At 38.2% G+C, this 15,793-nt stretch overlaps 1 protein-coding gene across 7 annotated transcripts in view; it reads right to left on the reverse strand.

The window, feature by feature from the left end:
* The window catches only part of RFTN1 (raftlin, lipid raft linker 1), a 94,920-nt gene that overhangs the window by 19,306 nt on the left and 59,821 nt on the right, over window positions 1–15,793 (reverse strand). For all 7 annotated transcript variants that reach the window (XM_021538144.4, XM_085573163.1, XM_085573157.1 and 4 more), the window contains exons 5-6: window positions 11,545–11,968; window positions 7,087–7,290 (exon numbers count right to left, since the gene is read on the reverse strand). In XM_021538144.4, the coding sequence (XP_021393819.2) occupies window positions 7,087–7,290; window positions 11,545–11,968 (628 nt within the window). The remainder of the gene's footprint in view (window positions 1–7,086; window positions 7,291–11,544; window positions 11,969–15,793) is intronic.

Here is a 15,793-nt window from a genome sequence, read left to right on the forward strand (position 1 = left end):
CAAACAGAGAAAACTCTTTTCACATTGTTAAAAAGTGCCTTTTTCAGCCTTTCTAATATGAACAACATATCTACCCTGTATGACTGATTGTAAAGACCTTGCTTATCCCCTCCCCAAATACTGTATCTTGCATGATAGTTTCCTTACATTTCCAGAAACACCATATTCCTTGATCTGGTATAATACATGTTTTGGAAATGCAGTCACACATGCCAAACTGGCAGATTCCTGAACTTTCTGGATAAGCCTGCTTAGGTGTTTCATCAGGGTCATCCTGCTTTCTTTGTGGATGTTACAAGGTCAAGAAATGCCAGCAGGAAGGAATTGCTGCCTCCAAGAGAAAACATGTATCAAACTCAGAAACAATTTTCACAAAGGAAGCAGTGAAGAGGATTAAGAGTCTTCTTACCTCTTGCAGACACAATCTCAGTCAATATCTTCCAATGTCATTATATGATCTAAATTCAATTCATTATCTGGAAATAACAAATTTGTTGCAGGCAAAGCCCACAACAGACCAGACTCCTACATCTGGAAGCTTATGTCTACACACACACACTGCAGCAAGACTGCTGCTGCAGGTGTCAATGCACAGTCCCTCTGCTTCTGTATACACAGTCCCTTATCCTCTTTTGCAGTCAAGTCATTAAGATGCAAGTCAGGAGATGCAAATACTTGTCTCGCCTGTTTTTTTTTTTGGTTGTTGGTTCACTTGTGACAGAAAAAAAGCTGTAAACCACTTACTAGGGATTATCCTTGAGATTCTGTTGGGAGACTGAAAGGAGAAAAAAAATAAATACTCTGCCTACTTTCTCTACTTTCACACTGTTTCCACAGGCAGGTTTCCTGCAAGTCTATTTAAAATAAAGAGAGCCGACGACTCCTCACCACTACAGCAAGCCAGGATTACACATTGCTCCAAGGTGGATGAGCTGGACTACAAAGCAGTAACTCCTGTCATTCAGACAGATTTCTCATCCAAGTGAGAAGAATATACATTTTTGTTGCAAAACAACAGGCCAGATCACTAAGTAGCTGGGTTACAGGTTTAAAAACACAGGGACAGCAAGCTTGCCACATACCAAAGGGTCCAAGATTTAATTACTGGATTTCATTCAAAAACAGCACTTTGTTAGACCTGACACTACAAAGGGGGAACCAACTCCATTTCTGAGAAACAGCACATTCCAGCACCCAAATCCATATCCAAATCTATTTCAGGATGCTAATATACAAATAGTCTAATTTTCCAAAGCAGGGATGACAGGACAGCACCTAAGACTGAAAGCAGATCCCTACTAGACACAGACATCCAGATCTCGCCAGGGCAGCTTTTTACAGCACCAGTGCACTGTTCCTGTATTGTGAATTCCTTTAATGAAATTCAGTGTCACACTGTTGGCACAACTGCAGCTTGAGCTCTCCCCCCGCCTCGTGTTTGCCAGCTAATTAATAAGCGATCACAACACAATCAGCAGGCGTGTGTTTACACTCACTCGTAAATCATCCTTTATGTTTCCCTCTGCTGAACATCCCACTCATGCAATTCACAGCTTCCACATATGTGAATATGATGGCACATATGCAAAGTTTTAGAAACCAATAGCTGAGCTCGGGAGACCCTACAGGCAGCAGAAACTTCACTTGGCAGTGCTGAGTTTATGATTGGACTCATGATCCTAAAGGTCCTTTCCAAACGAAATGATTCTAAGGTTTTGCTTCCTTGTTGGAAGTACAATGATTGCCTTTGAAGGCTACATCCATCAATCATACAATCCATTGATTTTTTTAATGGGTTTTTTTGCTAGTAAAGAAACCCATGGAAAATGAGAAAACTGGAAGGGGAAAATGATGATGCAAAGACAGCTGCAAATGTAAAGAACAGGGTCTGTTCAACAGAGTGATGCTGCTGAAAAATTCTACAGAAACTGGTTGATGATAATCACTGAGATTTCCCTCTCAACCAGAACCAATCTCCACTCCCTACCTGTCACACCACAGTGTTTTAAACATTCATGCCATGAATGAACCTGCCAATTCTCACATCTCACACCTTGGCTGTGCATTTTCAATGCACAGGTTCAATACAACTGCTCATGGCTTTATCCAGTTGCTTTATCTTCAAAATCTCCAAGAATTGAAATGGCATAATTTCATGGGCAGCCTCTTCCAGAGTGACTCTTTTCATGATGAGGAAGTGGTTTTTTATATCCAAAAAGAACCTCTCTTATTTCAATTTTCTATTTTTTCCAATCCTCTTACAACACACTACAATCAAGGGCCTGCATCCACCCTTTTGATTGTCTTCTCATAGGTACTGCCAGGCAGTGTTAGGTCCCCCAAAGCTGTCTTTTCTGCAGGCTGAACTAACTCTCTCAAGTGCTCGTTCATCTTCAGCTTGCTGCCTACTAAAATTCCCCTGGACCTTTCAACAGAGCTGCTACCTAGTCAAGCTGCCCCCAGCCTGGATTAGTGAAAAAGCCTCTCCTTTCCCAGAGGCAGAACATTTGCCCTAATGGAATTTCAAACAGCTCCTGCTGTCATGTTTTTCCAGCCTGCCCAGGTTCCTCTGGACACCAGCCCAGTTCTGAGGCACATCAGCTGTCTCCTGAGTATGGGATCATCCACAATTTTGACAAAAGCAAGCTTCGTTGCCTCCTGTGCATCATTTATAAAACTGTTAAACACAACAGGCCCCAGGACAGATCTCTGTGGTACTCCACTTTTTACTCCAGGTAAACTGTGTCCTATTAACCATGATCCTCTGAGTCTAGCCATGTAACCAGATTTTTACCCATCTAGGCTGCATGGTCCTAGCTTGGATACAAAAATATTGTGGGAGCCTCTCCCTTGATGAATTCACCCAAAATGACATCTGCTGCTTTCTCTTCAGCCACAAATCGTTATTTTATCACAGAAGACAACAGTTTCAAGTATGTTCTACTCTTGTTAAATCCATGCTGAATGTCCCCAATCACTGTCCTCTCCTTCATATATCCGACTTCCAAGAGGACCTACTCAGTGATCCAGCCAGAAACAAAGTGAGGCTGACCACTCTGTAGGTCCCTGGTTTGTCCTTTTGGCCTTTTTACAGACAGTTGCAACCTTTGCCTGTGTCCATGAAGACTAAGGCAAAGGAAACACCAAGTATCTCTGTCTTGTCTCGATGTATCTGATCTTTTTTGCATATCCTCATGTAGGATGAGGTGGATCACAACACAAGTCCTATGACTGTATCAGTCCAAGTCTAGACTTCCATTGATTGGCACGTTATGGTGACAACTCGTACACATATTCCTGCAGGCCAGACTTTACAGATACATTTATTCAGGTGGATGTTACCTAATCTGCCTACAAAGATCAGTCATCTAAAGCTTTAGATGGTAAGTTGGTCTTTCCAGTTTTCACTGTTTCTTATATAAAATATTTCCTGATTCTGATGCAGTTGTAGTTTCTTTTGTTACTCTCTTGTTAACAAGATCCAGCTCCTGGAACATAGCCAAAATTAAAAAGTTTCTTAGAAATTCCAAATATTCATCCATTTGCAATAGCACAGTAAGAAATGCCAATAAAACAAAACATTTTGTCTTTGCTTCTTGTGGTATCATTTCCCAATCTCTACTCTTGAATTTCTCAACTCAATCTCTTCACTCTTCCTTAAAGAAAAGGCTCCAAAAGTAGAGGTTACAATCAATGTCCTTCCTCTGAAAATGTTTCATTACCACTGCATCTTTTATTAAGGTTTCCTACTGTGCACAAAAAGCTATTTTCACTGGGTTGTATAAATATTTGATGTAGCTCAATTGACAAAAACGTATTTTGATGTTCTTGCTTCTGATTTACAGGAGGTATATGGGAAAAGATTACTTACTTTACCATGACAGCTGTCTTGGCAGGTGACAATTTTCCTCCTGTTGTCTTTGAACTACAAATTCTCCTTATCTCGGAAAACTAACCTTTAGGCTGCTGTTGCTCTCAATGAGGAAAACTAGCTCTCTGTTGCTTTATGGGGTACGTGACCCGAATGTCTGCCTTTGCTTTGTATTTGCATTCCTCCCCACTTCTGAATCTTTTCACCTTCATTACACACAGAGAAAATAATTACATATGGATGATAAAAATCCCAGTACTTCTGTGGCTAAGGTGACAATAATCGGCCAAAGGCATCACAAGCGCATCTCTGTCGGAGACAGATGACAGAGACAATCAATCGGACTCTCTTAAAAACCTGACTACTTTCTTGTTCCAAGAAAGTCACATTTTGTTTCATTTGCTTTGTGTTTAAGTACTGTCAGTGTTTTCTGGCTGGTTGGCTGCCTTTTTCTAGGTTTGAAAGGCAGAAAATTCACAGACAGAATGGTACAACAAATACAAAAATGCTAGACACTTAAAGAGCTACAGTTCAAAACAACTGAAGATGAACAGGCTTGTGATTACTCTGTTAAGACATCAAAATATAACCTTGAAGAGGTTTGAGACTCTTCCTGCCTACTCACAGTGCTGATTGCAGACTTGCTACTACAGGAAAGAAGGAGACACACCTGTTGCTTCCTTTCCATTTGGCATTAATCTGTAGCTTGCTGCTACAGACTCCATTCTCACTAGAAGAGGACAAGGGTGAATTCCTATAGTCACTTCAGACCACTAGGCAAGATCACCTTACACCTGGGAGAATTACGGGTAGAATTATCAATTACACGAGTTGGATGAAAAACACCAGCAAGTAACTGAAGTGCAAATTTAAATAAATAACTTATCTGCCCACATGAGAACATTCAAGGACCAAGCAAGCTACTGTTTCTAACTCACCAGAAAAATCTGAATACATTTAATATATGATGTAACTCTGCATGTTTTACATATTGTGATCAGCAATCATGTTATATTTCTGTTTATAATTATCTGGTACAATAAGCAAAAAGAAACAATTGTTACCCGTGAACTTTAAAACTCCTTTAAAGACTAATTATTAAACTGTTAGCAGAAGGAAGAAACAGATTTATGACTACTGACAATCTGGAAATCTTCACTTCATTGGGTATTCCAAGGACAAGGGGGAAAAGAAGAAGATAATAATCCTTTTAAGTCTAATAAGCAGAATAATGAATTCATACTTTAAGCCAAAAAGAAAACCAGCACCCAGAACAAAGAAATGTGATATAGCAAATTAAAGAAAGTATGCTGATACTACCTTAATTTGAAAGAGGATTAATCAGTGAATAAGACTAGATATGAAGAGCTGGACAGGCTGCCATAGAAGTTTAGAAAAAAGCAAGGAGCTGAGAAGCCCCCTGACCCCTACTTCTCCTCTTATCCCTACCTACCCTGTGTTGTTTGATATTGACTGGCATATGAGTGACAAAGCTGTTCCATTTCTCTGCAGCATAGAAAAACTATAGGATTTAAATAATAAAACATTTAACTGCAATTAATAGCAACTTAGAGATACTATTAGTAAATGTTCTTCTAATAGCATAATACACTTTCAAAAAACTAGTTTCAGCTTTTTGATTTTAAAACTTGTTCCTCCTGTAACCCTAAAATGTTAATAAAAGTGTTAATTAATTGTTCTTCTTCAGTCACTAATCTGTCACTTAATCCTGAATCTGTCCACTTTTACATAATTTGTTGTCCTGTTAGCATTGAAACTTTATTGCCAGTATTCAAGCCTATTTTATCTATGTCCACAGGCAGTTATCCAGCACTCCTCACTCTGGTATCCAAGTACATGAACCTCCCACAGGGCTCTGCTATGTAAATGAACTCTAGAAGTTTAAATAAAGGAAAATGCTGTGTTTAAAACATTTTAGAGTGAACTGACAAGCAGATTTTATTAAAAAAAAAAACAGAGTCTGATAACTGAGCCTGATAGAGTCAATTAGCTTTGCCTCTGTGCAATTTATATACATAAAGTAAATTACTATTTGTTTTTAAGCAAGTTAACTAGCAATTACAAGGCTTTCCAGGAAGCTGTGTGAAAGCATTCCACCAGCTGAACTTTAGACCTTCCCTTTTTTTGCTACTTGTTTGTAAAATGAAAAATTAGGATTGCCTGTTAATTTCCTGATTGACTTTTACCAGAACTGAGTCATATTCCTGTGTTTTATCCTGGGTTCCGGAATTCAGACCAACAGTAAGAAGATGCTCTGGAAACAGCTCCCCTATAATTTTGATGCATAAACCAAGTAATCTTAGTAGGAATGTGAAATCTCTGGGTTACCACAGTCCTTTTGAAAAATGCAAAACAAACCAAAATTAGGCAAATGAGTCAGTCATAAGCACTTTAACCATAAAGTATACAAGTCACATAATTTTCCAATAAAATTAATCCAGCTGCAACGTCAACATTTTTATGTTGAAGTACTTCCCCTGAATTGCTCTCATGGCTCCTTGGTTATGTCTCTTGGATCTATGCACACAAGTCTTTCTCTGTTCAACAGGCTTGCCTTCAAAGCCATGATAGCCACAAGTGTGGTACAGACTGGCTACAGTACTAACCTGGACCCACTGTCACTCTTCCACAGCATGCAAAAATCTAGGATTTTTAATCTTCTTCAATTAAAACAAACATTTATCCATCTCTCATAGCTAAGATGGAACAAACATATAAGACAATTTAGTAAAACAGTGTGCCATCAAGGTGGAAATGGTCTCTGCAAGAACTGGAATTAATTGATTTCTTGTTGGCCAGATAAAACTCGAGTCCTTGCACCGGCCTGCAATCAGAGCCAGATGCAGCATCTGGCCGGACAGCAAAGTCACCCTTCTATGTATGTCATCTGTTTTGCAATCTTATTTGTTTAATTCACTTTACTTGGTACTGTTTATTAACTCTGTATATTTCTGCAATTACAATATTATCTTTAGTATGTTTATAAAATACAATACGTGATCTGTTTTCCTTATTCAAATGCCAAAATATTTTCTGTACTTTCGTTCCATTTCACAAAGAGGTTGATCCAATACAAAATCTGCCCCAAGTCTATATTAAAGTACCTCCCAAATAATTTCTCTTCAAAGATAATGATCTCCATTAGAGGAGAAAGGAAAATAATCACAGCATAATGCTTTCTGTAATTTCCATACCATTTACCATTCCAAGGCTGAAGATGGCGTTTACCAGTGAGCCTCCTTTCCTGAAGTGATCTGTCATGTGCTCCAGCCAATTTGCTTCTAAGCTGTTGACAGTCTGCCCATTCCTGGAGATCCTCATAGGGATAGTCACTGTGTAATACTGGCTGCATTTTTGAGGGGTCTGGGGCTTGTTGAAGAGAGCGAAGATCTCTGCTTCTACCAAAGAGTAAAAAAATGGAATCATGCAACAACTGTATAATAAAATTTCACCTAAAAGAATGCATAACCCACTGTTTGCCCTTGCCTAATTACACTGTGCAGCAGCAAAAAATTCTTTGGGACGTGGTTATCTCCTTAACACACTTCTGCAGGACTCTCAACAATACAGTATTTTGCTTACCTTTACAGTATTTCACACTCACAATGGATTCACTATTGACAATAAAACATTTAAAGACAGTAATATCTGAATACTAATGCAACATTTCTCTATGGGAATCATCAGCTCAAATGTGAAATCTTACTGCAAATTTAGAAGGAATTGCGTTGTGTAGATCATGGCCATTATAGTATTAAATAACTCAGTTTTGATAACACAAAAGCATGGAAAAAGCCAATGGCAGCCTCATCGCAAGAAAATGCAATGAATCATTCATGTAGAGACTCTGGTAGCTGCTTTGTTGATTTACTCTGGATCTGAGCCAAGGTGAGACATTAACACAACAGCAAATGAATTTTAAAAATGGAATTGTGAAGGGTCTTAAAAATTAGCACATCTTCTAGACTCTTTTCCATGTCTCCTCCAGTATATTTTAGGAGCAGTTACTACAGGAAAAAAAGTCATTGCTGACAGCAAAGCTGAGCTTTCACAGCCCTAAACTGGAATTAACTTTAAAAGCAGATTTCCTTCTCAGAATGGTAGAACCATAATTAAAATAACAAAAAAAAAAAAAAAGTTGGACATTATCATTGTACTTATTAATGGACACAGAAATAAATGGTAGAATTTCTATTGACTTCCAAATGCCAAAAATTTTCCCCAAATATATTAATATGAAAGGTAAAGACTATACATGAAATCCCTTCACTCAATAAGCTCCTGTTGTTTCCAAGCTGTTAGGTTCTATCCTCAAGCAAAAGTAAAGAAAGAGATGTCAAGGGAAATGTTAAGATTGCTCTCTAACAAACATCACTGAGCAAGAAGCAGTGTGCAAATTGAAAAATATATCAGAAGGGAGATGTTCAGAAACAGGCTAGCAGCACTGGAAGAGAAGAGCTGGAAGCTCATAACCAACATGAAAAGAGGCCTAATGATCTCAGACATGAACGATATTTTAAATAGACTAGAATAGAAAGGAATAAACATACATGTGAATCCTCCTGCTGTTCACCACTTGTTTAGAAAGAATGAAATTATGATAATCCTAGCTCAGAAAAGCACACACAGAATGCTTCTCTCATCATTTTGATTCTGACCCCCAGAAGAGTCATTTGTTGGAAAAGGAGATCATTCTGGTGCATTAAGACACTGATAAGAGAAGCTGGGCATGACCCAGCAATGTGTGTTCACAGCCCTTAGATCCAGCCCTATCCTGGGCTGCACCCAAAGCAGCGTGGCCAGCAGGGCCAGGGAGGGAATTCTGCCCCTCTGCTCCAGTGAGACCCCACCTGGAGCACTGCATCCAGCTCCAGGCTGGGCTCCAGGCAGCTCTGGGCTCCCAGCACAGGAAGGACACTTGCAATGGGGCCAGAGGAGGCCACGAAGATGATTACAGGAATGAGGCACTTTTCCTATGAGGAAAGGCTGAGAAAACTTGGGCTGTGCAGTCTGGAAAGAACTCAAAGCAACCTTCCAGTACTTGAAGGGAGACTACAAGAGAGCTGAAGAGAGATTTTGTACCAGGCATGTAGTGATAGGACATGGGGTGATGGCTTCAGACTGAAAGAGGGCAGGGTTAGATTAGACATTGGGAAGAAATTCTTCATGCTAAGGGTACTGAGACCCTGGAACAGATTGCTCAGGAAAGCTGCGACTGCCCCATCCCTGGACAACCTGGTCTAGTGGAAGGTGTTGTCTAACCCAAGGCACTACTGATAACAGTTTTCACCAGTGACCCCAAATCCTCAAGCATGGCCAAAGACATTCTTCAGTTTAGTTCTAAGTAACACAGCACATTTGGACATACTATTGGAATATCTGTGCCTTGTTCACAGGCAAATTTTTCAACATTGTGTTGAAAAGCCTTTTATAAACCAGGGAAGTGAATGTGCACTACAAAACATTCAGGAATCAAGAGAAGAAGCATAAAAGTAACACTTGAATAGTATAAAACCTAAAATAAAGAACATATTTAAGATCCTACAAATAGTAAGGAGTATTCTTTTTCCTGAACTTTTATGTAGGAAAGAAGCAGTTTAAGAGTGCTAACTTCCCATGGAATACGTAGAGAAAAAAAACAACCACCTAATGCTTTCAATCTTCACACTCCCAAGGAAGGATGGGGAACTGGTGCCAAAAACTGAAATACATTTTCCATGGGAGGAAAAGGGAGTGCTGTAATAACAAAAATTTATTTAAGAGTAATAAAGAAATCAGCAGTGTTGTACAGGATTTGGAAAAATTCTACTTTAGATGACCTATCACACAAAACTGCCTTCTCAGACCTTCAGTCTTGGAAAGTATTTGCATAACTCAGCAATTTAAAAAATGCATGAAAAATAAAGCTAAAAGGCACTCAAAGAAAGGTAACTGAGGAAGCTAAATACATTTTTAAAATAAACTCTCTTTTCTGGCAAATCAACAGCAATCTTGGGGTGTTACAGACAAAAGTTGGGAAGACTAGAGGTAATCAGCTTCACATTATGCAGAAATATTAAGAACATGGTTACTTGTAGCAAAATAATTTCAGTATTCAGTAAGGACAGGAATAGCATCAAAGAGATGATTAAATTTGCTAAGTTAACTCTCTCAAAGACAGCATATAAAAAAGAGAAAGAACTGATCTGGTTAGACTTGAAGATAACTCATTTTTAATTATAAAACTGAGAGGTTTTATGTGTAAATTTATAGTGCTGGGACAACCCACCCCCTAAGGCTGTAGAAGAGAAGAGATTGTTCAAACAACAGCTATGCTTTGACCCAATCTGGGTGCCCCCTTGCCCAGCAAAAACTGAAGAAATTATGTTGGAAGGTTACTAGAGTGTGATGCAAATTGGATCCAAAGGATAACTACACCAAACTGCAATGGAAATCAAGACAATAATCCAAGGAGTACAATGTAAAGTAATTCTGGGTCCTATATATGAAATTCCCACAGGGGTAGGATTGTTTGACTGAATCTATGAAAAGTCTTAGACAATAGGGATAAATTAAAGTCAAGGACAGTACCAGCTTTAGAAATTCCACTTACATTCCCCCTGCATAGATCTGTAGCCTGTAAGGAAATTAAGGAAAGCAGTAAGATAAATGAGTGCAAACATGGTTTTCTTGGATTTAAACAAATATAGAAAGAAATGTATTTTGAGGCTGAAACTGGAAACACAGCAAGAATATTTTTCCTTTTAGCTTTGTAAATTACTCTGGTCTACATCCTATTTTGAACTACAGGTCCTGCTACAGAAGTAACATTTGAGCAACAAACACCTTAATAAGGGTATTTTAGATCTCAGCTGAGACTTGTCGTCTTTGATGGCATAAAATGACATTTAAGTGGAAAGCCGACCCGAGAAAAAATATGTCAAAGAAAGGAAAGAAATAAAACTAGTACATGGGTAAAAATCTTAAAGAAAAACCAAATGATAACTGGAAGCCAAATTATGATGAGCCCCATTACCAAAATTTTATTATGAATTAGCAAACATGAGTCATTAAGGAAAATAACTGCTGTTTTCCAGTTATTACAATTCTGACTGGAGCACTGATCCCCACACTCCTTGTAGGATACTAGGAGACCTCAGAGTCCAGATCACATATATTTGTGCTGTTCCTAAGGTGGTTTCATTCCAGCTATCTGTTCACCTGCTACAAAGGGGCTAACTGTGCAAGTCTTTGTGAATTATTCCTTCTAGGGTTGCAAAAGCTTGTCAGGTAGATTAACAGGGCTTTTTATTCAAACAGACAAAAAGGACACAAAGATCAAGAGCTCTCAGGGTATGGCAACAAATACAGACATGAACCAATTCAGCTGAACAGCAGACAAAAATAAGTCTTTACACTCAGGCATACATGTGGGCCACAACAAAGCTGCACCTGCTTTTATCATCTCTTCCTTTGCCATCTGACTCCTGCTCAGTTGCTGTGAACTGTGTAGCCATGCTGAAAGCACGTGAAGTGGCTCATTTGGGGAATCTTTTCTTCACTACCTCAGTGGCAATGTCCCCTCTGCATCCCCACCCCACAAAGGAGCTGGGAACATAATTGAGGCAATTTGAACTTGGCTTTTATGTACAAGAGGTCACTGCAGTACTTACTGCCAGTAAGTGGTTTTAAACATCGTGCTGGCGTTTCATTCTCTGCAAGTCCATTCTTCTTGTCTGCTGCTTCTCTCACACTCAGGTTCCCACGTGGAGACTGTTCTTCACTACCCTTCACAGAATTGGAATTCAGCTCTTCAGTAGCCTGTCCTTCACCTCTACAGCCCTCTCTGGATGTGGCACACTGGTCAGCATTTTGCTCACCCTGTGTTGGAGTACTGCATCCATCAGTGCTGTCTATTTTCTCTCCATCCGGTGAAGCATGATCCTTGGGGTAATTTGAAACATTTTTATTATCTCTTGATTGCACAGAGTTGTTACTGGCAGGTGTCAGGGATGCGCTGACAAGGCAGTTCTTTTGGGAATGGTACTGAGGTATAATTCCAACAAATTTCAAGCCTTGACTTGCAGCATCTTGAATCTACAAGTTAAAGAAGATTAGATTTTTAACTGTCAAGCTGTCTTAGCTAAATAGAAACACAGAAAATAACACCCTTTAAGGCAACCAGCATGTAATTTTGCTACTTTTGTCCACTACCACTAGAAATTGTCATGTTGCATTTATATAAAAAGGTACAGTCTAAAGAAGCAGGATGAAAAGTTGCCCAAATCATCTGATATAATGTGAAGGGAGGAGGGAGGAAAAAACAGAAAATGCCCACATATTTCTTCACAAGAGACAAATCTTATTTATAATAAAATACTAGAAGTGGTATTTCTTACAAAAATACTTTTGTATTGATCATAAGAAATCGGAGACTCATTATATCTTCTGCTGTATTAGGTGTATGATTATGACATTTATGCAAGGAAAAGCTTATTAATTCTATAACAACAGTTGTTGTTTGTCCTATTTTAGATTGAGACACAAATGGCAAACTTTCACATAATGAGCACATAAAAGCAAAGCTATTTTAATACAGCACTTTGGGGAAGATACAGAACTCAGAATAGAAAAAGGCATTGTGACATAAGCTAAGAAGAAGAAAAAGGAAACCAAAAGGCTCTAACATTAATCCTTTACACTTCAGGTAAAGGAGGAAAATGAAGGAATCAGATTAAAAAAGATCCTAAGAAAAAAAGCATTGGGCTAGTGGTAATGACAATTAGATAAAGCCAGCATTAGCTAACAAAGGTTTGAGATGAAGCAGAAAGAGAAATCTCTTTCAGGCAGATTCTGCGCTATGGAGTCATCAGCCTCACACTCCTCAAACCCAGGAGAAGTGTGAGTGTGAGACAGACTTCTGTGAAAACATATGAGTGTCTACTGCTTCATTTATCAAAATCATTCACCAAAATGAAACAGGTTCCATTTAATGTATACTCTTCACATAACATAAATTCTAAATACACATAAATCTTTCAAAAATAAATGCCTTGAGAATGGAGAAATAATTTCACTTTGTCTGCATAATACAATTCCAAAGAGTTAAAGTGTATTAATTCATTGCTTATTCTCAAGTTAGCATGAACTCAGGAAAAACAGTTCAGTGGGACTTTTTTTTTTTCAGTAGCAAGTAAAATGGAAGAATTTTGTATCTATTTCAGTATTTTTCAAATTTAGGAGGAATCACTATTACATTTTCCATGTTAAATTAACTCTTCATTTCATGATCACAGGAATTTAAACAGAAGCTTCCAGGAAACAAGGCAATGGTCTTCATAGGTGTTTAGCCTGGGAAACATGGCTTACTTAAGTAAAGCTTGCTGCTAAACAGGACAATAAAAATACCATTAGCAGTATCCTGGCCAAAAGGGTATCGGTCTAAAAAGAAAGTTAACTTTTACTTTGCTCAGGAAGGTTTAAGTGAGTATCAGTGACAGATGCATTTATAATGTGCTCAGTGGTCCAGACTCTCCATTGTAACTCAATTATTAGTTTTTACATAGTTAGTGATAGAGTTACAAATTCATTTAATCTCTTATCACTCATGTACAGACACAACACTACATTTGTTTAGTAGGTTGCAGGGCAGCTAATTATAGAAATCTAACTAGTATGCAACTGTTAGAGAGTTTGAGGACAGTACATATGTGGTAATATTACTGCTCCTGGTCAATAAAGACTGCTTGTCAATCTACATCAGACTCCCACGCTGTGATATGGAGAACAGCTTTCACAGATACTGTAGCAATGTTTTACAGTCCCAGCTTACTCAAAAAAACTGTATTTGTTCTAAGGAGTACCTGAAGCTGAGGTGTTTCTTTTGAGGCTATTGTTCTTAACATAGAAACATGAGGAACTGAAAACCAAATTACAATCTTACCTGTATTGGCCAAACAGCTTAGCAGAAAGGTTGGAAAAAAGAGTTTGTATCTTCAAGGCCCTTTCCCAACAAAGTTAATACTGTAATTAATTACTGTTAATATGGTAATACTGTACATACCTAACACAAAATCTTATTTAAACATGCATTTTAAAATTTCCCAATGACATATGGCAAAAACAACCATCTCATTATTCTCAAGAAAGCAAATGTAGCAGGAAATGCTACGTCAAAAGTGTGATGCAAACTGCAGAACAGGAAAGTGATGTATTAGCAGACACAGTCTCTCAACTTTTCACAAAACCATGAAGAAGCTATCTTTCATCAGAAAGTAAAAAGGCTGAACATATTCAAACTACAAGGGCAATTTGCTTTTCAGGATCCTGCTGAGAGTTTAAATATGATGAAATTTTAGTTGCCTTCACATCCAGCCTGAATTATGCCATCCAGTAGAATCACATTTCTGTTTCCTAGTATTCCTGTATTTCAAAGATTGACTATAGGAACTTAAAAAAAAAAAAAACAAAAACAAAAAAAAAAAAAAAAACTCTAACCCAACTACACAGGGCAGAAAGACTGTTTCTGTAAGCGACCTGCAGGTTTTGGACCCCCTTGCAGCATCCTGTGCTGGAACACACAGACAGTTATGTCTGTCACAGCCCTCTGGGAAAGTATCTCAGCAGATGCAGGATTTGGAATCAATAAGAAGGCAAAGTATGGGAGAAACAAGGGGTAAAGCTGAAGTGAATGGGAAGAACATGATGCTAGTTGGACAGGGTCACCCAAGACATATTCCAGATCAGATAAATAATGTAATTACTTGTTTTTATGAGCCAGTGTAGAGTACTAACAAAGGTCTGTGTTACACTGCGTTAAATTAAAGGAAAAAACATAAAACCAACAACTACATCTCTACCACTTTTTAGATCAGATAAAAATCTAGATTTAAAATGCCCTTATACTCAGTGATCAATATTAAGTTAACTTCAACTGTTTTATGACAATTTTTATACCTTGAATATACTATATACTTGCCCTTTACATCTTGGGAAATTCTGACAAGGGAAATTCCAACAAAATTTAAGAAAAAAAATTCTTTGCTTCTTTCCCCAGATGGGAACAGAAACATTTTCACTGCCTCATAAAGTGCTGCTTGGATGATATTAACCACAAACACAAGACCAGATCTCCATCACAAAAGATGTTATTGTTCAACCACAGAAGCAGAACTTAACTCATTTATTTCAATATGGATAAACCCCCAAGTGGGTACATCCAAATTCATTTGTAACTGGCTTGCAACAAATTGGATTTATGGCCATTTAAAAATAGAATCTGCTTAAAGAAGGGGTGAAATTTCATGTGTACAGAGGGCCAAAGCAGTTTAACAATTTAATGTCATCCCTATAATTTGCTTGATTAGAAATCTGACATTTTCCCCGAGGGGAAAAAAAATGACAGATTTAGCCTTCACTGTCTGTGAAATAAATATCAATTCTCCCACGAACTTTAGAAGGAATAGGAACAAGCACCATGCCCAACCCTGAAGTCACTACCTTAATTGAATTTTAGCTGGGGCATTTGTGTTAACATTCTTAACATTTGGAAAGTGTTATTGTTTATTTCAGAACTGCCTGACTGCTATTTTTATACCACAATTGGAAGAAAGGAACCATCAGCAGCACAAAGCAGTGTCACTAAACATTACGTTGATGCAGCAATTTATGTCCCATCTTTTTAAATATTTCTGTTTCTCTTGAAGGCTCCCTACCCTAATTAGAAAATGGCTGACAGTCTAAATTAAAGATATGTAAAACCACGCCTGGCAACAGCATGGCTGAATGATGAAATCCTCTTTTCTGGAATGTACTTGTTTTACTCTGTGGCTCTCACAGTCATGTGGGAACCCATGTTCAAAAGCTCATTTTGAACAGTCACATACAGGTTCTCTTTTCAAATCCATTCTGAATAAAGACACT

Source organism: Lonchura striata, chromosome 2 (assembly GCF_050655825.1).
Source record: "Lonchura striata isolate lonStrDom1 chromosome 2, ASM5065582v1, whole genome shotgun sequence".
NCBI lineage: Eukaryota > Metazoa > Chordata > Aves > Passeriformes > Estrildidae > Lonchura > Lonchura striata.